This window comes from Gopherus evgoodei, chromosome 4 (genome assembly GCF_007399415.2).
Source record: "Gopherus evgoodei ecotype Sinaloan lineage chromosome 4, rGopEvg1_v1.p, whole genome shotgun sequence".
NCBI lineage: Eukaryota > Metazoa > Chordata > Testudines > Testudinidae > Gopherus > Gopherus evgoodei.
In genome coordinates this window covers 73328865-73356815 of record NC_044325.1, presented here as the reverse complement: position 1 = coordinate 73356815, position 27951 = coordinate 73328865, and the positions used below count along the sequence as shown (strand labels likewise).

At 44.1% G+C, this 27951-nt stretch overlaps 1 protein-coding gene across 1 annotated transcript in view; it reads left to right on the top strand.

Moving 5' to 3' along the window:
* Nucleotides 1–27951, top strand: part of GPHN (gephyrin) — a 562913-nt gene that overhangs the window by 488944 nt on the left and 46018 nt on the right. The window contains 6 exon segments of the mRNA XM_030559799.1: nt 1604–1659; nt 16754–16873; nt 23844–23902; nt 24119–24272; nt 26449–26570; nt 26944. Of these exon segments, the coding sequence (XP_030415659.1) occupies nt 1604–1659; nt 16754–16873; nt 23844–23902; nt 24119–24272; nt 26449–26570; nt 26944 (512 nt within the window).

Sequence of the window (27951 nt, the reverse complement as noted above, 5' to 3'; positions counted from 1 at the left end):
TAAAGAGAAAGACAACTTGAACATGACTTGATATTCTGTGAGAAGTCAGCGTTGAGGGTGGATGATTAGATTCCAAGTCTCCTGACTTCCAATCCTGTACTCTTCCCCTGGGACGACATTGCCTGTAGATATAATCACTTTTGGGTGTAGCATGATCAAATGGTTAGAGCAGGTAACTGTCAGTACTCCCAGATTCTGTTCCTGACTCTAGCTATGAGACCTTGAGCAAGTCACATACTCTTCCTGTACCTCAGATTCTTCTTCTGTAATACTGATAACACCTACCTCAGAAGGTTGTTGTGAGGTTTAATTAATTAACATTCCTTAAGCATTTAGAGATCCTCAAATGAAAGGTGCTATAAAAGCATAAATACAGTTCTTACAGGCAGAACACATAGCGACACCTATACACCTCCTAACACATAATACTTTACATGATTTCACTTGCTTCAAACTTCAGCTGTTCACATTAATAATTTCTGTATTTAGTCTCTGTCTCAGAATTATATATTCAGTTTCAGCAAAAACAGTTTAAGAGTTTCTGAGAATAAGAGCAGGGAAAATATGGTAGTTATTCTCAATTGTTTCTTCGGACCTTTCTGGTGCCTCCAAAGCAGAAACTCAGCATTTGTTAGCAGAAGTATCTTTGCTGTCCCCTTGAAAATCTGTCCAGATATGGATAAATGAGTAGCCCTGGAAAATTGCTATTTGAACATACACAGTAAAATGTGTTCCTTAATGTTAAGACTGCTCCAACTGCAGTACTTATAAACCTTTGCCCACCTGCTGTCCCCCATCAAAATTTCCTTTTGTCTAAATGAAGGTGCACTGGGCTGGGAGTGAGGAAATGATGAGTTCAAATATCACCTCTGACACTGACAGCTAGGAACAGAACCTAAGTCTCTAATGTGGCATGTGCGAGTCACATCTACTTAGCCCCACTGTCTTTCAGAGTGAATGCGTCAGATGTACATGCTTGTCTATACTGTCTGTAACCACTGCACTAATCATTAAATTGCATTCCTCCCAGAGCTAGGAAGGGAACCCAGAAATCTTGATACCCAAAATTCTGCTGTTGTCTTCCAAACAGTTATGACATGCTGGCAAAATATATATAAACTGCCACTAGATGGGAGGCCATTATATATATATATAATGGCCTCCCATCTAGTGGCAGTTTCACAGAGAGGATAACCAACTATTGCTGTTACCTCTACCTCATGAAGTTGAGGCTCTTGTCTTAAGAATCTTACGTACAATTGGAAACCTTTGATATGAAGATAATATTCAATGGTTTCCTTTTACATTCTCCCAGACTTCTGCATATCCTTGCAAGAACTAGGAACAATGAGTATATCTGAGCAATTTTGTGGTAGAAAATATTATTATATAACCTGTGATTAGCAAATTAATAAATGCATCTTAAACCTAAAAGTCCAAAATGTTTTGCAAAATATTCATATCCTCTCATACAGGTTCTAAAGAAGCAAGTCTAAACTAAATCTTGGATTATTCTAAGGTTCTTCCAATCTTGATTTCTTATTTTCCCATTTGCAATGGTTTAGTCATTTTATCATCTTCTTTCTTCTATATTGTCCTATAGCTGCTGATGGCCCTGGGGATCGATTCATCATTGGGGAATCCCAAGCTGGTGAGCAGGTGAGTGCAATTTCTTTTCTCCTCTTCTTTTTCTTTTTTTATGCTAAGTTTTTCTTCTCTTGTAAGACTAAGGATCTGACTTTTTTTTTTAAACTTGTGCCTTACATTTGTGCTCTGGAATCCTCAAAAGTACCTCAAAGATTGTATTTGTTATTGAAGTTGACACTAAATAATTACAAAGTTGTGTGCACTGTCTAGCCTGCAGCCATACAACTTGGGACATGATCTCAAATGCTAAGTAGTGTAAGATCAGGTCAGTACTTGCATAAGAGACACAGAGGGAAACTCCATAATACTTTAGGTGCTAGTGTTGATGATTCAGTAGATGGTGGTCTCATGTATGAATAAGCAATGGTCCAATGCCTTAGGATGGTGTTGAGGGTTGCTGTGTTGTTGATGGTGTAATTTTACAGAAAAGATAAAAAACCAAAATCCTAACCACTTGTCACTGAGAAATTTTCAAAGGGACCTCTACCCAGCATCTGTTTGTACATGCATAAATCACTTGCATATTGAATTTTTGCTGTTACTTGTGTGTGCAAGTGATATGATGAACATGCAAACCAAGAAATGAAAATTGTCCAAGAAGTCTTAAAATATGCAGAATTACATGTAAGTGATTTTCCCTTCTTCAGACTCCCTGAAGTAGATGACTTTTTCTTAGGGCTGTCAAGCGATTAAAAAAAGTAATCACAATTAATCGTGCTGTTAAACAGTAACAGAATACCATTTATTTAAAGATTTGTGGATGTTTTCTACATTTTCAAATATATTGATTTCACTTACAACACAGAATACAAAGTATTCAGTGCTCACTTTATATTTATTTTTATTACAAATATTTGCACTCTAAGAAACAAAAGAGAGTATTTTTCAGTTCACCTAATATAAGTACTGTAGTGCAATCTAATTATCGTGAAAGTTGAACTTACAAATGTAGAATTACGTACAAAAAAACAGCATTCCAAAATAAAACAGTGTAAAACTTTAGAGCCTACAAGTCCAATCAGTCCTACTTGTTGTTCAGCCAACTGCTCAGACAAACAAGTTTGTTTACATTTGCAGGAGATAATGCTGCCTGCATCTTGTTTATAATGTCACCTGAAAGTGAGAATAGGTGTTTGGATGGTACTGTGGTAGCTGGTGTTGCAAGAGATTTACATGCCAGATGCACTAAAGATTCATATGTCCCTTGATGCTTCAAGAACCATTCCAGAGGACATGCATCCATGCTGATGACAGGTTCTGCTCGATAATGATCCAAAGCAATGGGACCGACACATGTTCTTTTTCATCATCTAAGTCACGTGTCACCTGCAGAAGGCTGATTTTCTTTTTTGGTAGCTTGGGTTCTGTAGTTTCCACATCAGAGTGTTGCTTTTTTAAGACTTCTGAAAGCACGCTCCAAACTTCATCCCTCTCAGATTTTGGAAGGCACTTCAGATACTCAAATCATAGGTCACATGCTGTAGCTATCTTTAGAAATTTCACATTGGTATCTTCTTTGCATTTTGTCAAATTTGCAATGAAAGTGTTTTTAAATTGAGCATGTGCTGCGTCATCATCCGAAACTTCTATAACATGAAATATATGGCAGAATGTGGGTAAAACAGAACAGGAGACATACAGTTCGCCCCCAAGTGGTTCAGTCACTAATTTAGTTAACACATTTTTTTAATGAGCATTATTAGCATGGAAACATGTCCTCTGGAATGGTGGCCGAAGCATGAAGAGACATATGAATCTTTAGCGCATCTGGCACATAAATACTTTGCAACACTAGCTAGAACAGTGCCATGCGAATGCTTGTTCTCACTTTCAGGTGACGTAATTAAGAAGTAGGCAGCATTATCTCCTGTAAATGTAAACAAACTTGTTTGAGCGATTGTCTGAACAAGTAGGACTGATTGGACTTGTAGGCGCTAAAGTTTTACATTGTTTTATTTTGGAATGCAACTTTGTATGACTCTGAACGACTGGTTCACCTCAGGCGACAATGGTTTTCTATATATGGGACTCGCATGGCTGGAAGCTAGAATTTCCCAGCTTGGGGACATGGCAAAATAGAGTCAGAGATGGTATTCAGGAGGGGTGCCATCCCCTGGCTGGAAAGAAGAAGACAGGAAGGACACTATACCTAGCCTAAAATGCTGACCAGACTTCAAGGCTTGTCCACACTTACTGCACTTGAGCTATAGTGCTTAGTAAAGACACTACCTACCTGACAGGAGAGCTTCTCCCATCGGTGTAGGTACTCTACCTACCTGACAGGCTGTAGCTATGTTGATGGACAAAGCCCTCCCTTCAAAGTAGTGTTGTCTACACTGGGAATTAGGTTGGTATAACTACGTCACTCAGGAGTATGGATTTTCGAGGTTCCTGAGCAAATAGTTATATTGACATAAGTTCCTAGTGTAGACCAATCCTCAGATTTACATAAGGGTTGGAAGTGAAATCAGATTAACGGGTGCATCTGTCACTGCTCAGTGGGGCCCAACTGAGACTATTCACCAGATTCAGGACAAACTGCTGAGAAATAGAGCAGACTCACCCCAAATTGGTCGTTGTTCTATCATTAGATATACCAAGCCAGTAACAAAAGGAAACTTCTGTCTCCCCACATTGGTTAAAAAGAAGTCAAAAATGCATTCTGTGACCCCCCAAACACCGGATTCAATGAAGAGTGGTTATTGAAACCAAATTCAACACATATAGGATCCTTCTAATCTCAAGAGACCAGCCATTTAGCCTGGTAAATATATAACTCAGCTCTTACCCAATAATCACACTGCTGCCAATCCTTTAGTAACTAAAATCTAAAGGTTTATTAGTTAAAAAAAGAAGAGAGTTACAATGGTTAATAGATCATATACCTACAATAATTGTAATGTCCTTATATCAGGTTTATAGCAGTGACATTATAGACTTCTGACTTGTAAAGTCTCTTTGGTAACTTCCCAAAGATTGGAAGGTCCTCACTCCATAGTTCAGTATGTTCCTTTTAGGTGTAAATCTACGGTCCACAGAATCAGGGGAGGAAAGAGGCAAAATTGAGTCATCCTGGGGATCTTTTGTACTCTTTACCATATGCCTGGAAATTTTCTGTTCCAAACAAAGCTCACAGCCTAGTTTGTGGAAAGTTACTGCTGAGTCCCAGGGTCACATGAGCAAATCACATGTCCTTACATGCTTTGATGACTCACAGATCCAGCCATTGCTCATATCTGTGCTGAGGCATCCACGGGAAGATCTATCTGGTCAGAACGAGTTTCTTTTATGACCCACTGTTATAGTGAAGAGTCCTTAATGGCCCATCAAACTTGATAGTCCATTCATAATGTGCTGGCTAGACTGGATGTAAACTACCTTGTGGGTGTTACCCGAAGAACAAACACATTTGAGAAACAGGTACGTAGCCAATATCCATAACTTCAGATACAGTGATGATACATGGATTTAAACAGAATAATCATATTTAGCAAATTATAACTTTTCCACTGACACATTACGTGCTATACTTTGTACAAGATTCATTGCAATTGTCTTAATGGCAAAATTATTGATATATGTGGTCATATTTCAATCATATCACACAGCATTTCAGGACCATTTGTTATATTGCAAAGATTTGTAACTCACTAGTGATGTCTTGAGGGTAAAATGACTGTGGGTAAGAAGTTCCTTGACTAAGCCTGTGTTCCTTGTTTGCCTGCCATGTTGTTCCTAAATGGGTTAATCGAAAAGCTCAGAGCATCCACAGTGAAGTGGAACTTTGAGGGAAGGTGCATAAGCCACTGGGGGCTCTGGTGGGCTGAGGCACTGGTTTTGGAATCTAAGGCAGTGGGGTTGCAGAATCTCATGTCTTAAGACAGGGTGGCAGATATGAAGTCTTCACCTGGGTGTATGCCTTAGAGACCTAAAGCTAGGAATAGTGACCTGACTCTATCCAGACCCTGCTGGATTAGGAGCATGTGGGATCCAGTGATTGGGTCCACTTGTAACATACTGGTGTCCATCTACAGTCTCGGATAGGTTCTGAAAGACAGCATGTAATGCAAGCTACCCTAGTTCTGGCAGGAGCAGAAATGTGTATCCATTTTCAAAACTTGGTTAGATCTCCTGCTGCTGGACAAACAAAGGGCTGCTAAGGAGATAGCACATTTAGTGTGAGTGAGGAGCAAGAGTACATCTTATCATTCTGTAGTGACTCCCTTGGTTTGGTTCAGGAGAAAAGCAGCTAAGTTAATGAAAGGATTTGTATCTGTTTCCCTGTGAGTGGAAGTACATTTATCACAATAGGAAGTTAGGTTGGGGGGGAATAAAGGGTGTGGTCCTTAATGATGTTTTAAAAGGCCTTTAAGAATGCCCCAGGACCCAATGAAAGTGGGGTACATTCTAAGCTCAACATTAGCTTGATCTGATTACTGTAATAGTCTAAGACAACTGAGGATTTTAATTAGAATAATTATTAATGGTCTGTGTTCTCTAATGGCAAGAGCAGGGAACATACGGGCAAGACTCCTGGGTTTTGTTTTCATCTCTGCCACAGAATCACTTTTTGACATAGGTAAGACAGAGCTTCTATGTACCTTGGTTTCTCTACATCTTTAAAATGGGATTTTGATGTTTGTAAACCATTTTGAGGTTCTAAAATGAAAGGCATTATAGAAGTGCAAATATTATTATTACTATATATTTTACAACTTCACTGTATTGAAGCAGCGTCTTTCATCTTAATTGCCATTTTCTTAGTTGTATATTTCATATTGATGATTGCAGAATCTGGGCTATTACCTGAAGGTGAAGACAACATTATAACAAAATATATAATAATAAATGATGATATGTTGTGTAGCACCAACAGGTTTATTCATTCTGTTTTACAGTGCCAATGCACTTGGGGTGGTGCAGAAAAGAATAAAGGCAAACTAATGTAATAAAACACAATAGACTACCACTCTCTCAAATACATAAAAACAAATGAATATGTTCAATTTTAAAAAGGAAAGAAAGGGAAGGTAATAAATATACAGGCAACAGTGCTTACTGTAAAAAAACACCCAGTCACATTCACAGTTGTGTTTGGATGCTTTACATCATTGGAGATTTATAAATCAGAAAAGAGTAATTATGCTAATTCACTGGGCAAAAAGCTGAAAATGCAGCACATTTTACAACAATTGACCCAAATCATTGAATTCTGACATTTTCATACCCATGTTCCTTATGAGGCCAAAAGGTAATACGTTTAAAATGGGAGGAAGGAAATTTAAATTCTTTTTTATGCAATATACAATTAACCTGTGAAACCTGCTGCTATAGGAGACAAATAGCTTAGTAAGTTTAAAACACCATTAGATAGTTATATGAACAAAAATAGTATGTACTTTTACAGTACAGCTAGGATAAAGATTATAAGGGCTGTAATGATTCCAGGCGTAAAATAATGGTTTAGCCTTCTGAAGCATCTGTTCCAGGTGAAAAACAGTTATAGGCTACTACAGTGGTTCTCAAACTTTTTTTTTTTTTGCGGACCACTTGAAAATTGCTGAGGATCTCAGCAGACCACTTAATGATCTTTCCAAATGTTATTTGTACCATTAGCTAACTATTGTAAAGCGCTTTGGATAAAAGTGCTATATATTTATTTAAAAAACCATAATAATAATTAACTTTTTTTTTGTTCTACAAATAAAAGCACACAACTCATATTTTAATATCAGTATTCTTACCTTTCTAATGCGATGGACGTGCCCTCTCTCCCGCACCGTGGCAGCCCCCAAGCTGGGGCTGGAAAGGAGGGAACTATCTCCCCCACCACAGCAGCCACAGAGCTGAGGCTGGGAAGAAGCTGTCTTTCCCCAGCAGCCACAGCTCTGGAGCTGGGGAAAGTCACCTCTTTTTCTGGCCACCACAGCCCTGCACGTCCCAAATTCCCCCATCCCCTCTTCTCATCCCACTTCCTCCCTCCAACCTACCCCCTATTCCCCCCAAGGCCACCACGTCACTTGCATGTGTGTCTTCTCCATGTTCCAGGCACCTAATTAGTGGAGCACACCTGCGTGGCTTCACTAATTAGGTGAGTGGACCTTCCTTCTCTCGTGTGCGTCAACCCAGCTGCGCACCTTAGAGGGAACTATCCACGGACCACCTGAATGGAGCTTGCAGACCACTGGTAGTCCATGGACCACAGTTTGAGAACTTCTGGGCTACTAGATTAGATGGACCATTTGTCTGCATGGAGAAGGCAAGACTATTTTTAAAAGACTTTCAGATAACATTTATTGACAAATAAAGCATATGTGGCAAGTCCTATGTTCCTGGGTCAGTATATTTCCCTGAAGACCTCTTAAAACTGAAGAGTTCTATGAGGAACCCACAAAATATCTTAATCTGAGCCACCTGTGAATTTGCTAAATTTGTAAGATGCATAGCAATGTTCTGGATTCAAATCTTGAATAACTTAAAACCTTAAGATTACTATACTGATTGAATCAGATGGCTACTGGGTAAGGGAAAGCTGCAGACTTGATATATCTTGATTTTAGCCAGGCTTTTGTCATGTAGAACTGTGTCATTCTCATCAACAGTAAGAAGTTGCTCTATAATAATCATCTAGACCTCAGGAATGTGGTCTAGATGAAATTACTATAAAGTGGATGCACAACTGGCTGAAAAGACAAACTGAAAGAGTAGTTATTAATGGTTCACTATCAAACTGGAAGGGTATATCTAGTGGGGTCCTGAAGGGGCCTGTCCTGGGTCTGGTACTACTCTATATTTTTGTTAATAATTTGGATAATGTAGTGGAGAGTATGCTTATAAAATTTGCAGATGTTAACAAACTGGGAGGAATTTCAAGCACTTTGGAAGACAGGATTAGAATTCAAAAGGACCTTGATAAATTGGAGAATTGGTCTGAAACTAGCACAATAAAATTCAGTACAGAGTGTCGGGAACCAGGGGGGTTGAGTATCCTCAGCTAAAGCTGCAGCTAGCCAGTTCAGCTTTTAGGCAGGTTAGTGAACCCAGTGGCTGCAATAGACTCACCTGATGGACCAGCCCACGTGAGTGGCTGAAAGGAGCCAACAGGTCTGCATTTAAACTCACCAGCAGGTCACTAGCTGCTCAGTGCTGGCACCAGCAGCTGCAGTTGCTCCTGTGCCTGCCTCGTTCCCAGCTTTGCTCTTGCCTTGTTCCTGTCCTGCTCCAGTCTGCTCCTGCCCTGTTCCAGTTCTTCTCCAATCTTTCCCAGCCCTGCTTTGACCATTGGCTCCAATTACTGGCTTCTGACTCAAGTTCTGCCCCTTGGGTCAGGGATGGTCTAGGTTTATTTGATCCTGTCTCTGTAGGGAGAGGTGGACTAGATCAGTGGTTCTCAACCCTGGGGGTCCACAGACTTTGTCTAGGGGCAGGAAAAGGTTGTCATTACCACAGAACAGTGGTTTTCGACCTGTGGTCTGTGGACCCGTAGGGGTCCGCAGACTAGGTCTAAGATTTCCCAAAGGGATTCACACCTTCATTCAAAATTTTGTAGAGGTCCGCAAATGGAAAAAGGCTGAGAATCAGTGGACTAAATGACTACTCAAGGTACCTTTAGCCCTACATTTCTATGATTCTGTGATTAGTGGAATTCCAGATAGTACATGATAATTGTGCCTTTTTTAGTTCTCATTACCATTTTATTTATGCCATGTTGAAAGACATTTGATCTCCTCTGTCCTTAGAAGAAGCAAAATTAAATGCAGCCTCAACTCTCAGTTTTATCTTGGTAGATATTTTAACCACTTTGATGCTGCCTGATAAATCAGGTCAATCTCACCTCCTCCCCCAGTACTGCCCCAATGAGCAAGGTATATCAACTTTTGTCTTACTGATATTTCAAATTTATGTTAGCACTTTAGGGAATATCACCACATGAGACTACTGCAGAAGGATGGACAGAGCAAATGAAGAGCTCTGCATGAAACAAGGAAACTTGCACATCCATCCCCATTAGCTTCCAGCTGATTTTTATTAGTGAGGTTCTTCTTCGAGTGATTGCTCATATCCATTCCAGTTAGGTGTGTGCGCCGCGCATGCACATTCGTCGGAAAACTTTTACCCTAGCAACTCAGTGGGCCGGCAGGTCGCCCCCTAGAGTGGCGCCGTCATGGTGCTCGATTTATACCCCTGCCGGCCCACCCGCTCCTCAGTTCCTTCTTACCACCCGTGTCGGTCGTTGGAACAGTGGAGCGCGGCTTAGCTGACCTCCACTTCCCTAGCTACTCGTAATTCTCGTATATAGTTATGCAGTTATAATTCCTTTATATATATATTTGTATAGTTATACGTTTTTTCTTTGCTAACATAGTTAGTTTAGTAATAGTTAGCGGGGTTCAGGAAGTAGCCCCTTCCCTGCACCCGGTGCCGGAGCCCATGCACGGCTCACCAGGTTTAAAAATGGGCTCGGCCTGCCAGAAGCCAATGCCGAAGGGAGATCCACACGACTCCTGTTTGAAGTGCCTCAGGGAATCACACTTGACAGCTAAGTGCCCCATTTGCAAGGCTTTTAAGCCGAGAACAAAAAGGAGCGGGACTTTCACTTACCCCTCCACCTTTGGCACCGAGCGATGATCAAGCGGCTGGCAGAAGCGCCTCCTCGGCACCGGACCCCGCCGGTACTGCCAAGGCCTTTCGGCACCGGCCGTCGCCGGCACCGAAGTCGACTCGGCACCGCTCCCTTTCACCGAGGTCGAGAAAGCCTACGATTCCTGCTGGTGCCTGATGGCTCCCCGGCACGCGCCATGGTTGAGCCCCCTGCTCCTGCTGCTTCCGTGCCACCTGCATCGCAGCCAGAGAGCTCGTCTAAGTCAGATTGCCCGGAACCGACACCTGCAGAGGCACCGATGACATCGGCACCGTCGATTCTAGTCCCCCAGGGCCATTGAATTAGTGCCTGTCAGCTCCCCGGCACGCGCCGTGGTAGAGCTTACTGCTCCCGCTGCTTCTGTGCCACTGCACCACAGCCAGAGAGCTCGTCTAAGTCGGATCGCCCGGCACCGACACCTGCTGAGGCACCGACAACGTCGGCACCGTCGATCCTGGTCCCACAAGGGCCGTTGAATCCAGTGCCTGACGGCTCCCCAGCACGCGCCGTGGTTGAGCTTACTGCTCCTGCTGCTTCCGTGCCAACTGCACCGCAGCCAGAGAGCTCGTCTAAGTCGGATCATCCGGCACCGACACCTGCTGAGGCACCGACGACGTCGGCACCGTCGATCCCGGTCCCACAAGGGCCGTCGAATCCGGTGCCTGACGGCTCCCCGGCACGCGCCGTGGTTGAGCTTACTGCTCCTGCTCCTTCCGTGCCAACTGCACCACAGCCAGAGAGCTCATCTAAGTCAGATCGCCCGGCACCGACACCTACCGAAGCTCTGACGACCTCGGTACCGTCGATCCCGGTCCCACGAGGGCCGTCGAATCCGGTGCCTGACAGCTCCCCAGTATGCACTGTGGTTGAGCCTGCTGTTCCCTCCACACCGGAGACATTACCAATGGCGAGGGATCTCATTGCCGTGACAGAGTTGATGCTGCCTGACCCCGGCACTGCCGGTGCGGGTAATACAGTCTCTTCATATGACCGTCCTCTGTCAGCACAGCAGAGCGGCACCGTTCATGATCACGGTCCCGCAGACGCTCCAGGTCCCGTCGGCATACCCGACACCACTTGCAGTCCCGGTGCTGTTTTCCTCATCGGTACTGGTTGCACTTGCCGCACCGGTCGATATCCTGTTCGCCAACCCGCTACTATCGGCACCGTTCCGATTCCTGGCACCGCGACAGGTACCGTGACTCCCGTAGCCTCTCCCCGAGCCTTGAGATCTCGGTCGACCTCCCGGCACCGTTCTGGTTGCAGGTCTGGATCTCGTTCCAGGTACCGTAACGCCTCCCGGTGCCGGTTCCCGGTGCTGAGTTGGGCAAGATCCGATAGAGTCAGAGACTCTGCCCATGCCTTTTTTTTTTTTTTTTAGTACCTCCATGGCCATCCAGACACGCATCCATGTCATCCCACATGGGCAGATCTTATGCTCAGGACCACGATTCTGATACGCCCCCCAACAACCTGAGGTGGAGGAGGTCCCAGAGGTAGAGGACCCGGTATGGTGCCCTCTACTCGTCTGTCCGCTCTCCTCTCTGCTCACTAGTCTTTCAGTCTGTTAAGGAGAGGTATTGGTATGGCCAGCGGGCGTCAGCCCCGAAACCGAAGGAGGCTTGGCGAATGAACCTACTTGGCCGCCAGGTGTACTCTGCAGAGGCCCTGCAGCTCTGGGTAGCAAAGCAACAAGCCTTGCTTAGCTGCTATAATTATAGCACCTGGGTGAAGGTAGTTTAGTTTATGGAGTTTCTCCCTCAAAACTCCCGCCAAGAGTTCGCTGCCGTCTTGGAGGACGGGGGAAAAAGGTACCCAGAGCGTCCCTCCAGGCCTCGTTGGACGCAGCAGACTCAGCAGCCAGGACTCTGGCCTTTGGTGTTTCCATGAGGTGCATCTCATGGCTTCAGGTTTCAAACCTCCGGCCGGAGCTGCAGTATGCCATTCAGGACTTACCCTTTGTTGGTAAAGGCCTCTTCGCGGCAAAAACAGCCCCAGGCTGTGAAGCCTGATGGACAATAGGGTCCTAATGCTCTCTCTCAGCATGCATATGCCAGCAACCAAACGCAGGCCTTTCTGTCCCCAGCCGCCATACTCTGTGCCTAGCCAGAGACAGGACTTTGGCAAACGGCGAGGCCAAGGTGGTCGCAGACAAACGTCAGGACCCCTAAAGAGCCAAGGTCAAGGTCCCTCGCAATTACCACTGGGACCAAAGACGAACCTTCCAAGGTGCGCCTGAGGGCGGTGTACCAGTCACAGGCCGGGATCCCAATCCCGCTTTCTCCTGGCGTGGCCCCAGTTAATTTCAGATTGCTGGGTCCTGCGCACGGTGGAGCATGGGTACCACCTCTAATTTGTTCCAACCCTGTCCCCCTTCAGGGACCCCTCTCACAAGCAATTCCTCGTACAAGAGGTGCAGACGCCGACGGACGAAAGGGGCAAGGGGGTTTACTCCCGTTATGCCCTAGTCCCCCACTCGAACGGAGGTCTCAGACCTTCCTAGTCCTGCGCGGACTCAACCAGTTTAGGATAAGGTTGAAGTTCCGCATGGTATCCCTGGGAACCATTATCCCATCCTTGCCTCCTGGGGACTGCTATGCCGCCCTCGATATGAAGGATGCGTACTTTCACAACGCCATCTTCCCTCCGCACAGGAGATACCTCCGCTTTCTAGCCAACCGTCAGTACTTCTGGTTTACGGTCCTACTGTTTGGCCTTTCTGCAGCCCCACAGGTATTGACCAAGTGTATGGCCATAGTCGCCGCCTACCTTCGCTGATGTCGGATATGCGTTTTTCCATATCTGGACGATTCGCTTATCCGAGGAGACTCCGAGACACAAACCACTCAGCACGTGGGCATCGTCACGGTCTTATTCACAGGTCTAGGCCTGATGATTACTATAGAGCAATCCACTCTGGTTCCCATGCAGAGGTTGGACTTCCTAGGGGCTATCCTGGTCTCCGACCTAGCCGGAGCCTGCTTATCACAGTCGCGGTTTTGGGCGATGGCAACAATCATCCGAGGTCTGCAGACTTTCCCAACGACCTCGGCTCGCACTTGTCTCAGTCTCCTGGGTCCATGGCTGCCCGCAAGTTTGTAACCAAACATGCCAAGCTCCGCCTCCGTCCTCTCCAAGTCCGGCTCACCTCGGCGTACCGCCCGGACAGGGAGCCAATGGTCATGGTAGTCACCGTTCCCTCGAGCACCTTAGGCTCCCTAGAGTGGTGGCTAACTCCCTCCCTGGTGTGGGCAGGGATGCGGTTCCATCCGCCCCAGCCCTCACTGCCCCTGACGACGGATGCGTCATCTCTCTGCTTGAGTGCTCATGGTCACCTCCGAGCTTAAGGCCTTTGGTCTTCTCGGGAGCTGGCATTCCACATCAATGCCCCAAAAATGAGAGTAGTCCGCCAGGCGTGCCAGGGGTTCCAGCGGCAGCTGCAAGGCCATGGTATCTCGGTGTTTACAGCCAACACAATGGCCATGTGCTTCATAAATAACCAGGGAAGGACATGGTCCTCCCCCCTTTTGTCAGGAGGCCATCTATTTCTGGGACTTTTGCATGGCCCACTCGATGGAGCTGGTGACGTCCTTTCTCCCAGGCGTTCGGAACGCCTTGGCGCTTTGACTCAGCAGGTCTTTCCTGTCTTACGAGTAGTCACTCTGCCCCATGTGAGGCGTTCTGCTTTCCAGAAGTGGAGATTTTTCCTCACATAGACCTGTTCGCTCACCGCAAGAGCAGAAAATGCCAGATGTTCTGCTCCTTCCAAGGTCTCTCCTCGGGATCGATCTTGGACGCATTCCTGATGCTCTGGAAAGGCCAACTCCTTTATGCCTTCCCACTGTTCCCACTGGTTCATTAGGTCCTACTCAAACTCCGCAGGGGCAGAGCGCGCATCATCATGATCACTCCAGCGTGGTCCAGGCAGCACTGATATACCACGTTGCTCGGCCTGTCAATAACCAACCCAATTACCCTGCCACCCCACCCAGACCTCATCACTCAGGGCCACGATAGGCTTCGTCACCCAGACCTGCAGCCTCTTCACCTCACGGTGTGGCTGCTGCGTAACTGAGCCGGGGTGGCAGGAAGCCTTCCACCTGGTCAACGTACCTGGCCGAGTGGAAGCGTTTCTTCTACAGGTGCAATACGCTCGATCTTGCTCCTACGGAGGTCTCGATCCCCTCTATTTGGCCTGCCTCTGGCCTTCAGCGGCAGGACCTGGCGGTATCATCGCTGAGGGTACACTTGGCAGCCATCTCTACCTTCCAGCCAGGCTAAGGTGGACGTTCTGTGTTCTCACACTCTATGGGTTCGAGGTCCCTCAAGGGCTTGGAGCGCTTGCACCCTCGGGTGCACCGCCCAGCCCCAACCTGGGACCTCAACCTAGTTTTAACCAGACTTATGTCTCCCCCATTCGAGCCGTTCACGACCGGCCCTCTGCTATGCCTGTCTTGGACGACAACTTTCCTCGTAGCTGTTACATCGGCCAGACGAGTCTCCGAGCTCAGAGCTCTTACGGTGGTTCCGCCGTACACTAGGTTTCACAAAGAGAAGGTGCAGTTATGACCACACCCAGCTTTCCTCCCTAAGGTGGTTTCGGCCTTTCATGTTACCCACAGCTCAACGCAATGGGCGCAACAATTGCACTCCCTGGACATCTGTAGAGTGCTCACGTTTATATTGCGCTGACGGAACCATTTCGTAAGGTGCCCCAGCTCTGTCACGGTAGCAGACCAAAGGGAAGGCTTGCTTGTTTTCCTCTCAGAGGATCTCTTCTTGGGTGATGTCGTACATCCGCACTTGTTATGATTTGGCTCATATTTCCCCAAACCACATCACCGTGCATTCTACCAGGGCTCAGGCTTCATCTGCCGCCTTGCTGGCTCGTGTTCCTACCCACGAGATCTGTTGCGCAGCTCCATTGGTCCTTGGTCCATACCTTTGCTTCACAGTATGCCCTGGTTCAACAGTCAAGAGATGCTGTAGCCTCTGGCTCAGCAGTTTTCATTCTGCCACATTTCACTCCAACCCCACCACCTACGTAAGGCTTGGGATTCACCTAACTGGAATGGATATGAGCAATCACTCGAAGAAGAAAAGACGGTTACTCACCTTTGTAACTGTTGTTCTTCGAGATATGTTGCTCATATCCATTCCACACCTGCCCTCCTTCCCCACTGTCGGAGTAGCCGGCAAGAAGGAACTGAGGAGCGGGTGGGCCGGCAGGGGTATAAATCGAGCACCATGACGGCACCACTCTAGGGAGCGACCTGCCGGCCCACTCAGTTGCTAGGGTAAAAGTTTTCCGACGAATGTGCACGCGCGGCGCACACACCTAACTGGAATGGATATAAGCAACACATCTCGAAGAACAACAGTTACAAAGGTGAGTAACCGTCTTTTTTTTATTTATTTATTCTTTTCTCAGATGATTAGGGTCAAATGATGATTTTACTATGGATTTTGGAAAATATATATTATAAAAAATTTCTTAGTGATAAATTTAAAAAACCCACTTGTTTCACATAATTTATTTTTCATGTTGCTAGTGGTTATTTTTTCTGTAATACATAATGCGTGCTTCTTATGAAGTTAGATTGTTTCTGCTAGGACTTTGTTCTTGTACCATGGTTTTGTGTGATTATTATAGAGCAACTTCTAACTCCATTATAAATTTTAGGCCTCAGCAAATAGATCCGCATGAGGATAAATGCCCCATGCAAACCTCAATGTTTGGAGTTGATCCACCTCACAGTAATGGAGAAACCTGCTTAGAAGTCAAGCACTGGGACATGTTTTTTCAGGAAGAGTTTTTCCTAACCAGTTTTGTTAGTTCTTTCATTTTCAAAAATGCATTTTAGTGCTAGTGAAAGTCGGCAGCCCTGGAGACCACAGTCCTCTATCCAAAGAGCGTATACCACTACAGTGGCTCTTTGCCTGTGTGCTTCATCCCCAACTCAGAATGACCACCTCTTTGTGCGATAGGTGTTGTATCCTTGGGAGCAGCAGTTTTAGGAAGAAATCACTTGAGACACAGAGAGCTGTAAACCTAAATACACAACAATAGGGGAGTTAATTCTCCTGATCTAATCATTCTTTGGCTTCTTTACCAGCAAGGGCGCCAATTTATTACCTATTCTGATAGTTTCAATCAATTTCCCAGAAGATAGGTGTCCACATCACAAAAAATAACTACCAGTTTATTTCACACTGCCATCAGATAATAATGGCTTTCAATTACTAGTGACCTGAGTCAGATTTGAACCTGTGTTATTCTTTAATTACCATGAGGATTTACCCATATTAACTCCACTAACATGTATCAAGAAGAAAATAAGACACACTGTGAAAAGGATTTATTACTCTCCAGTGTATTTCTGCAATATTCAAATATTTTCAGGTTTTCCCATTCCCTTGTTAAAAGTAAAATAGTTGTCATCGTTTGTTGTGGTTTTTTTTCAGCCAACTCAGACTGTGATGCCTGGTCAGGTAATGCGGGTTACAACAGGAGCTCCAATCCCCTGTGGTGCTGATGCTGTGGTGCAAGTAGAAGACACAGAACTCATCAGGGAATCAGATGATGTGAGTCAGAACTAAAAACTCATTGTGCTAGTAGTTCTGTGTGCAGTAGCATGGCACTAGGGATTTCAGAGAATCATTCTGCAATACAGTGGCCTCCAGGGGGACATTGTGTCATAGCGGCCATGCCATTCGTTCTTTTTTGCCCTATTTATTAAAATTAGAGTACCAGATCCAGAAGGAGTCAAATACGCTATACCTCACTCCTCTTCCTGGAATCTCATAAACCTCTCAATATTCCAGCTTCACGTAGTATCCTAGTCCATGCATTCCTGTTGAAGGCTTATTTAGTCTCTTCCAGTATCTTGATTTGGGCTTTGAAATGCTGCAAACTCTTTATGCACTGAGAACTGGAGACTCTATATTAGTTGCATGCCCACTCAGAGCCTCAATCATCTATTGCATTGATATAAATTTCTGTTTGCGGCAGGTAATTACAAGTTTGGCACTGAGGGCCTGCCTCAGTATTCTTAGCACAAGGAAGATAATGCTGATCCAAATACCCCACTTGTTTGCACATCCTCAGAGGAGATATAGGATTCTGTACTCTTTACTGGTGGCTCGACCCACACTTGGTGTGTGCAGGGGTTGCATTCGCCAAACCCCGTCCCTCCTTATGTCTGACCACCGACGCCTCAGCCATGGGGTGGAGAGCGCACCTTGGAGAATACAGAACTCATGGCCTCTGGTTTCCAGAGGAACTGATGCTTTACATCAATGTGAGGAAGCTCAGGGCAGTCCAGCTGGCATGTCAGACCTTTCGGCCTCTCCTGGAGGGAAAGTGCATATCGGTCTTGACAGACAATACAACAGTGATGTTTTATAACAACAGATGGGGGGAGCATGTGCCTCTCCCCTGTTTCAGGAAGCCCTCAAGTTCTGGGAGTTCTGCACAGCACAGTCCGTACTTTTGGAAGCATCCTATCTTCCGGGGTCACAGAACAAATTAGCAGACTATCTCAGCAGGTCTTTTCAAAATCACAAGTGGTCTATCTGCCCAGATGTAATAAGCAATAGCTGCCAACAGTGGGGAGTTCCGCAGATCAATCTGTTCGCCACAATGGCCAACAGGAAATGCCTACAATTCTGCCTCTTTCTGAACCACAGCCCAGGTTTGTTGGCAGACATGTTTCTGCTTCCATGGAAGGACTGTCTTTTCTATGCGTTCCCTTCTATTACCGCTGATTCACAAGGTCTTTTTTCCTGAAACCTCATGCCAATAGCCGCAAGCAGAGGCGCCACTCCCTGGATGCGCAGCGTGCTCTAACATTTGATATTAAATGAACTAAGCTGTTCTGTAAATCGAACCAGCTATCTGTTGCGGTAGCAGACAGGATAAACGGCCTCCCAGTGTCCATGCAAAGGATATCATCATGGATCACATCCTGTATCTGGCCTTGTTACGACCTGGCAAAGGTCCCTGCCCCCGCTCTGACTGCGCACTCCACCGGAGCTCAGGCATTCTCGGCAGCCTTCCTGACCCAGATACTGATCCGGCAGATATGTAGAGTGGCAACGTGGTCTTCAATCCACACCTTCAGTTCACATTACGCCATCATCCAGCATGCCAGTGACAATGCACTATTCGGCAGGACTGTGCTTCAATCAGTGATTCTATGAACTCCGACCCCATCTCCTAGGTAAGGCTTGGGAGTCACCTAATTGGAATCGATATGAGCAAGCACTCGAAGAAGAAGAAACAATTACTTACCTTCTCGTAACTGTTGTTCTTTGAGATGTGTTGCTCACATCCATTCTAAACCCACCTACCTTCCCCTCTTTTTGAGTATTTAGCAAGAAGTAGCTGGAGAGGTGGCGGGTCGGCAGGGCCCTATGCAGCACCATGAAGGTGCGACTCTAGGGGGCTCCAGAGCTGACCCAGCAGATGCTGCTAGGGGAAAAACGTTCCAGCAAACTGTGCACATGACACATACACACCTAATTGGAATGGATATGAGCAACACATCTTGAAGAACAACAGTTACAAGAAGGTGAGTAACCGTTTCTTGGGGTAGGAGGAGCAAATCTGAACACACGCTTCTCAGAGCTGATGGTTATCTTACGAACTCACTCTACACGTCAACTTGGTGGAACTCAGGGCAGTCAGGAATACCTGTCTCCATTTTATCCTGTTTATCGGGGCAAATATGTTAAGATCATGACAGATAAAGAGTCATGCATGGTTTATATCAGTTGTCAAGGGGGATCAAGATCACCCTCCCTCTGCACTGAAGCAATGAGACTCTGGAATTGGTGCATATGAAATCACATCAGCATCTCAGCAGCTTACCTTCTGGGCATTTGAAACATCACCACAAAATACCCTTAGCAGACGCTTCTTCAGGATCATAAGTGGGAGATAGATTCCCTTCTGCCCCACCACCGGTTTCAATGTTGGGGCATCCCACAGATAGAACTGTTCACCATGATCAGAAACCGGAAGTGCTTCCAGTTCTGCTCAAGAGGGGGTCTGGGTCACCACTCCTTGGGAGATGCTCTTCTCCTTCATTAGACATTGAGTCCCTTGTATGTGTTTCCTCCAACTCCTCTAATATCCAAGCTGCTGATCAAGATAGGGAAAGACAAAGCCAGAGTTCTTCTGGTGGTTCCAACATGGCCAAGACAGGCATGGTTTTCTTACCTTATCCAGTTGGCTGCTTATCAACTGATCACCCTCCTGACCATCCCTCATCTTCTCTCTCAGTATGCCAATAAAATTCTTCACTCAACCTCAAAATTCTTCATCTCAGAGCGTGGCTGATCAATGGTTCGCGGGAGGAAGTGAGAAGAGTATTGTTACATAATAGGAAGCAGTCTATCTGTAATAGCTACAAAAGTGAATGAGATTCAGTCACTGGTTTGACCTAAGAAACCTTTCTCCTACATCTTCTTCACTGTCAGATATACTAGATTACATCCTAGAACTGAAGAAGCCAGGTTTGTCTTTGAATTCCATTAGGATACATTTGGCAGCCATTACAGCCTTCCGTTTCCCAGTGGAGGGCTTCTCAGTGTTCATACATCTGATGATGGTGAGATTTCTCAAGGGGCTGGGGAATCTCTTTCCACGAGCCAAACATCCTGCCCAGGTTTGGGACCTTAACTTGGTGATTATATGCTTTATGAGACCTCCCTTTGATCCAGCGGCAACTTATCTAGGAAAATGGCCTTCCTGGTAGCCATTACTTCTTCACAAAGAGTTGGGGAGTTAGGGGCTCTGATGGCATATCCCTCCTTCACAGTATTCTTCAAGGACAAGGTCACATCATGACCACATCCCAAATTTTTACTGAAGGTGTAATCTAACTTCCACATTAAACAGTCTATTCATCTTCTAGTGTTCTTTCCTAAACCACACCTGAACAAGGAGGATGTGGTATCACATACACTCAGTGTCAGAAATGTATTAGTCCTGTCCAACTAAAAGGCTAAGTCATTTAGAAAATTTCCCTGATTCTTTGTCTATTGTGGACAGATCTCCAGTTTCCAAGCAAAGACTCTCTAGATAGATATCTGGCTATATTACTTTTTGTTATCAATCTACTAATCTCCAACCTCCTTCTGGAGTACTAACCCATTCAACTCTCTTGCTGCTTCAGTAGCCTTTCTTATGAATGTTCCCATTGCTGAGGTATGTAGAGCCACAACTTGGACCTCCATACACACCTTTTCTGAATATCATGCAATAATTCATGACTCAGCTTCTGATGCTGTGCTGTTTTTGATCTTGGACTTGATTCCAAAGTGCCCCCCACTTAGAGGGTTCTGCTTGAACCAGATTGAGCACCCATAGGGACACTTCTCAGAGAAGGAGGAGAGGTTACAGACTCTGTGGAGTAACTGTAGTTACTCACCCTGTGCAGTAACTGTAATTCTTCAAGATGTTGTCCCCATGGGTGCCCCCTTCAGGTGCCCATACACCCCATGTGCCTTTGATAAGAGATGTCGGATAGTAGTGCTAATTCGGGCCACGGATATGCTCTATTCCACCTCGTGTTCTACACCATGGCTTTATAGAGCTGCACAGGTGAACTTCCCTCAGTTTCTTCACTACCACAAAGCTCCACATCAGAGAACTCCGAAGTAGAGGGGAAAGAGGGAAGGTAGTGAAGTACCCATAGGGGGACACATCTTGAAGAACCTCTCCTTCTGGGTCATATGACCTCATGCACTTATGTAATACAGCAGGCCGGACTTGACCTATGTTCCATGCAGAATAGCATGTGGACATGCAAATGCAGATTGCCCCAAGAAGTCCTCTAATTGCTGTATTGGTGGAAGACCCTTTCCAGGTATGCAAAGGAGTGCTGTTTCATCCTCCTTTGCCTACAGAATGTTAGGAACCATTAGGAAAGGGATTGATAATAACACAGTAAATATCATATAAATCCATGGTGTGCTCACACCTTGAATACTGTGTGCAGTTCTGTTTCCCCATCTCAAAAAAGATATATTAGAATAGGAAAAAGTACAGAGAAGGGCAACAAAAATGATTGGGGTATGGAACAGCTGAGGAGAGATTAAAAAGACTGGGACTATTCAGCTTGGAAAAGAGACGACTAAGGGGGTATATGGCAGAGGTCTATAAAATCATGAATGGTATGGAGGAAATGTTATTTACCCCTTCTCATAACATAAGAACCAGGGGTCACCGAATGAAATTTAATAGGCAGGATGTTTAAAACAAACATAAATAAGTACTTCACAGAACACACAGTAAACCTGTTGATTTCATTGCTGGGAGATGTTTTGAAAGCCAAAAGTATAACTGAATTCAAAAAAGAATTCAGTAAATTCATGGAGGATAGGTCCATCAGTGGCTATTAGCCAAGATACTCAGGGATGCAACCCCATGCTCTGGTGTTCCTAAACCTTTGACGGCTAGAAGCTGGGACTGGACAACAAGGGATGGATAAATTGCCCTATTCTATTCACACCCTCTGAAGAATCTGGTACCAGCCACTGTAAGAAGACAGGATACTGGGCTAGATGGACCATTGGTCTGACCCATTATGGCCATTCTGATGTTCTTATGTTCTGTCTATACCATCTATCTATGAAAATGGTCTTTGTAGTAGCTATACCATCAGCTCTAAGGTTAGGGGAGATTCAGGCTCTCGTGGCTAATCCACTGTAAACAGTGTTCAGTAAAGACAAAATGACTGCTGACATGTCTATCTAATAATATTAGATCACGTTATGAGTTAGCTAGAGGTGATCCACCCGTGCAGCTTAGAGCTCACTCCGTCAGGGCTAGGAAGCTTCAACAGCTCCTCCATAGCAGTTTCATACATTTGCAAGGAAGCAACATGGGATCAGTCTTTCACCTCGTTTTATTCATTATTTGAGGCCTTGAGATCAGATTCCCACTTTGGCAGAGGTGTCCTGTAATCAATGTTTAAGACTCTTAGCACCCATGTCCTGATTATGTGTATCTGTTTGCAAGTCACCTGGAGTGAAATATTTATGGACAATCACTGAAAGAAAGAGCGACTACTTATCTTACAGTCACCGGTTCTTCGAGATAAGTTATCCACCTGGATTTCCATGATCTGTTATCTTTTCCAACTACTATGGAGTCTTAGACCAAATGGGATTCTATGTTGTCAAAAGGGACAGTGTGGCTCACTCCACCCTTCATGCCTTCAGTTTGTGGGGGGACTTGAGGGCACCCAGGATGCAAGCATGATCCCAATGAACATTGCTAGACAAAAGAACCCAATCTCACAAACATGGGGCACATGCACATCAAAAGTGCAATCCATGTGGACAACGCATCTTGAAGAACCACAGTTACTATGAGGTAAGTAATTATTCATTGTCAGAAGATTAAGACTGCATTATCATAACTCTTAATTTATTGGTTTTCAGAGATTTATGATTAGCCAATCTCCATATTCTGGGAGAGTACAAGACATCACAGGGAAACTAACTCTGCAACAGTGTTTAGGGGTGTTTAATTTAAACCAAAATCCTTTCTGCTTCTCTTTGATGTCTGTCCTGATGAAAACGCCAGATTCTCTGGCACTTTTTTTAGAAAGGTAAAGGATAATCACAGTGGGCTGTCCAACATTGCCTTACTCCACAAAACAGGTTTTAATGTTTGCCTGCATTGTAAAACAATGGCAAGGTAGGTATTTCTGAACACATAATGGCTTGCCATGTTTGCCTGCATTGTAAAACAAGTGTCTAACTCATGGCATTGGGATGCCTCAAGTACAAAAGGTGCTAATACAAAAATAAAATGCTTCTCCATTCTCAGCACAGTACAAATTCATTGCTGCTGACAACCTACCACTTTCTCTGATAGAACAAAAGTTCTATCAGAAATCAGAGCTCAGGCTTTCCTACCACTGTCTTGTTCGCAGTACATAAACATGACATATTAACCGCTCTGTGATGTTCTGAAGATGAGAAAAGGTCCCTACATACAGAAATTCCAAATAACCCCACGGAAATTTGGGCACATGAATGGTTGCTAGGGTGAGATTTTCCTTATTGCCTATCTGTTGGCATAGTGCCATATGCTTTACTACGCTTCTTGATTTTCTCCCAGAGGCTATTTCTGAAAAGGGGAAAGAATCCCTGTGGTAAAAAAGATCAACACACAATCCAAGGATATTGTATGGGGAAGACATGTAAACATAGCAGTCATAAAAAAGCAAGGCAAAACTATGTATTCAGTGCAGGTCCCTTTCAGTGAGCTCAGCTGGAAAGTTATTATTTTAAACGCTTTAAATTAGAGCACACATTGTAATGCACTCATGATTAGCAGATCAAGAGAACCAAGAGGATGCTTGAACCATAATATGACAGAATAATCACTGCTGTGAAGAGATCAGACTGTGGCATGGCCATTTTGTGAACCATTAAGAAACAGTGAAGACTGGTGAGAAATAAAAGCTGATTAATTTTGTTTGGTTAACACATTTGGAATTGTGTGACCCTTTTTTTTTCCTTTTTTTTTAAACAGGGCACTGAAGAGCTAGAAGTACGAATTCTGGTACAGGCTCGACCAGGCCAAGATATCAGGTCTGTAAATAACCTAGTTTTAAAATACTCTAATATCTCTTTAGAGAATATAATGGATAGTGCATTTTATAGTCATTGTTTTACAATAGCACTGAAATTTTGAATTTATGACCAGGGCACCGATGCACACTCCTCGCTTGGAGCTTGACCAGGTAACGAGAGTAATTTTGAATTATTTTTCTATTTTTCTTTTCTTTTTTGTGATATGGTTTTCAGACCTATAGGACACGACATTAAAAGAGGTGAATGTGTCCTGGCTAAGGGAACCCACATGGGTCCATCGGAGATTGGTCTCTTAGCAACTGTTGGGGTAACAGAAGTAGAAGTTAACAAATTTCCAGTCGTTGCAGTCATGTCAACAGGGAATGAGGTAAGAAAAATATCTTTAAACTCAAGACTTTTTAAATTACCTTCTTCTGCAGGCACAGGAGTAGTATTTTGGATAGTAATTCCCATCCTAATTCCAATTGGGCCTGTTTTAATGGTGCTGAGCACCTAAGAATCAGGGAAGCAGTTCACATATTTATGTATAAAAGCTCCCTAACCCTCTACATACAGGTCCCAAAAGAGATGATGCTTACTCTTAGCAGGTATATAGTGTAGGAAGGAGCTGTGCATGAGACTGGTCTCTGCCAGAATATCTTTTTTAGTATATGATACAGTAACTGTAGTCCTACACATGTTTTGTTTGCAGAGGCTTCAAATGCACTATAAAACCCAAATCCACAGTAAAACTAGATGTTATTTCTTCTAGTATGTTCACAGAAATATAAATAGCACCCAACTGGCCTGTAATTGTTCTCTTATTTCTAATACTCTTTGCAAAAGTTTCAAAATTAGAAACATGACTGTCAAAGGATTTATGAAAGACAAGGTGGGTAAGGTAGTATCTTAGTTGGTCCAGTAAAAGATATTACCTCACCCATCTTGCTCTCTAATATCCTGGGACCAACACAACTGCAACAACACTGCATTCAAAGGATTTATACTAATACCAGGGGAATTTTTAAACACCTGGTTTAGGTACTTGTGGGCAATAGCCCGGTGTGGAAGATGAGGCATTTGGACCAATTTCTATAAAGAACAATTTATATCTTTAATTGAATTAAAAGTCCTCATCTTTACCAACTAGAAGATCACTTTTATTATTGTAGCAACTGTGCTGTATTTAAAAAATCCAGTTACCTCAAACGTTCATTTTGACCTAACATCTTGACTGTGCTCTTCTGAGGCAAACCTTTTGAAGTCTAAACACTAATATAAACCCCTGGCTGTATTCTCATCCTATTGAAAGCCTTTGAGGTGTTTACGTTTTAAATCTTTGATATGTAAAATAGAGCCATAAAAGTAAAGCTCTGTTCACATTTGTCCAAACCATTTCTGGTTGATGCATCCTGTTGAAATACTTAATGCTTACACAGTGAAAGTTATTCTGTGACTGCAGAATGCCAACCCACCTTAGGCTGCAATCTTAACAGATATCCTAAGATAGGCAGGAGTAAACTGGGCAGTAGATACCTCCAGAGAAAGTCCAGGGTGCCCCAAGGAGTGGTGTGATGAGTTAGTAAGTGAGGCTCTTTCCTGTGAGCATCTTTTATATAACATTTTAAACCTAGATCCTGCCCGCTTGTGTTCTTTAAACATCCTGTGGAACTTTTCACAAGAACGGGGTGCTAGTCACAGTGTTGTGACCTAGCCAAGTTCAAACTTGAGTTATTGTATTCTTACTACCTAACATCTTCACTGTAATTTCAATTGAAATAGCATTCTCCTTCACCTCTTGTCCTCAACAGCTGCGCTGCTGCATGCTGTTAATCAGCACTACGGTCCATCCCAAAGGCCGAGGTGTTTCAGACATGGATGAAAGGATTCCTAGTGTAAAACGTGTCTGTATGTTTGTTAGATACTTTGGCATCCTTCAAGATGAAAGATGCTATGTAAATGGAAGATCATCATTGCCAGCTTTCTGCCCCTTAAAAATAACACAGTTTTTAATCTAAAATAGATGTTATGTTATGAATTACATGGTTGGCATTTGAAGCTGTGCTTATGTTTTCATTTGTTAGGCGACTGTATGTTTCCACATTTAAAATGTGTCTTTCAAAGTGAGTAGACAGTAGACTTTATTATTTTTGGTCACTGCAGCATCAACACAGATCCTTAAAGTTTTAGTAAGATAAGAACGAGCAGATCTGTCCATCAACCTGGAAATAGTTACAAATTTAGAGTTTGTGATTTGATTTTTACTGTGTGGGGTTGGAAGCCTGATACCCCATGAAAAGAGGGTTTGCAGACATGGATGCACTGAAAAAAATTAAGAGTGAGAATCCTAGAAAAACTAATTATTTTGCTTTACCAGTGTCTCAGCCACATGTCTTTTTGGCTGCATAGTCTGAATTCACAGAACTTATTTACAGACACACTCTGACATGTCATAGGTGTCTGTCAGCAGGAACCACGTCCTACTTCAAAAGCAAGAAGTTTCCCATGAGCAAAGGCACATAACACTCTGAGGAACTGACTGGTAATGTGGCTCTGTTTTATAGTTGTTGAATCCTGAGGATGACCTCTTACCAGGAAAGATCCGAGACAGTAACCGTTCAACTCTCCTAGCTACAATTCAAGAACATGGCTACCCAACAATCAACTTGGGAATTGTGGGAGATAAGTAAGTACCATGTGTTAATAAAGATTACCATTTGTTGTCACTTCATGTTCACGTAGTGCAGTTTAACACAGCAGTGGGGAAGGAAAACATGGCAGAAGCTGCATTCACTATGCAGCTCACTTCAAGTACCACAGCATTGTGAGGGTGCTCATTTTGGAGGAGGAGTATTTTTATTTTTCTTCCCAGTATAGAGTTTAACAAGCCCCATCCTAGTAGTAAGAAGAATAGTCTGATAAGGATGTTTTTAGTGAGAGATGTTTATCTTGTTTAGTCTTCTTCTTGTTGTACAGTTCTAGCATTGCCTCTACTCCCTGCAGTATGGGCTGAGTATAAATTAGGACAGGATAACACCACCAGCAGTTGAATGGTGAAGTGTTTTGGTATCTATTCAGGCAGCCTTATCATGGATATAAGCACGCTATATTTAATAAGGCAAAAACATGCATCTGGGGAATATATGCTACAGAAATTCCAGTTCCTGATCTTTAAGAAGGTGTCTGTCACACAGTTTATTTTCCATATTAAGATTAATTTAGAGGTTAACTTTTTGTCAGATTTCTTGAATCACTATCTTCTGGACAAGGCCTCACTCTTGACTGGAGGGTACTGCTAAAACAGAATTCCAGAAATGCATCCAAGTATGCAGAAAGTTTTTCAGTGCTGTCCTCCAGTGAGCTCTCTGTTTTGACTGCTGTTACATTTCTGTGAGCAAGTTCTTTTATTGATCTGACAATAATTTCTCCTTGGTTCTAATTAGGAGAGTTCTGCTTTTGAGAGCTCTAGCAGAAATGTTAGCAGCCTTTGGTGCAAATCGTGCTAGATATGTCAATGTGAATCCAGAACTTCCATGTCAGGAGCACCAATTCTCAGGTGCCAAGAGATCCTACACCTGCTGATACAGGGCAAGAGGAATGCTCAGCTGGTACACAGCACTTTGTGGCAGCCTCATAGAAGATCATGACTGATCATGGCAGCTGAGTATATACTAAGTCTCTGGAATCATCAGCCCGGTCTCTGGATATGAATATGTATGTGGGAGGGGGGTGTTAGAGAATCTAGATATTTCAGTAAAGAGCTGTCTGAAATCAAATGCATGAGAGGATTCATCTGATGCCAAATACATATTCTGTATTGAGGAGCACCAAGAAGGTAACTCTTCATGGGATGATACTACCTTTCCCTAGTTTTTCCAACATAAATCCAAGATGGATGATTTTTAGTTGAATTACAGTACTGTGCCCCAGAATCCAATGCTGTGCCTTTGGATTCATTCAGAATAAATGTTTACCAGTCTATGGTTACAACCCTTCAGGTCATGTACTGCCAAGACTTCATAGCCAACAGTCAGATGAAATATCAAAGAAAGCCTTTACGCTGTTCA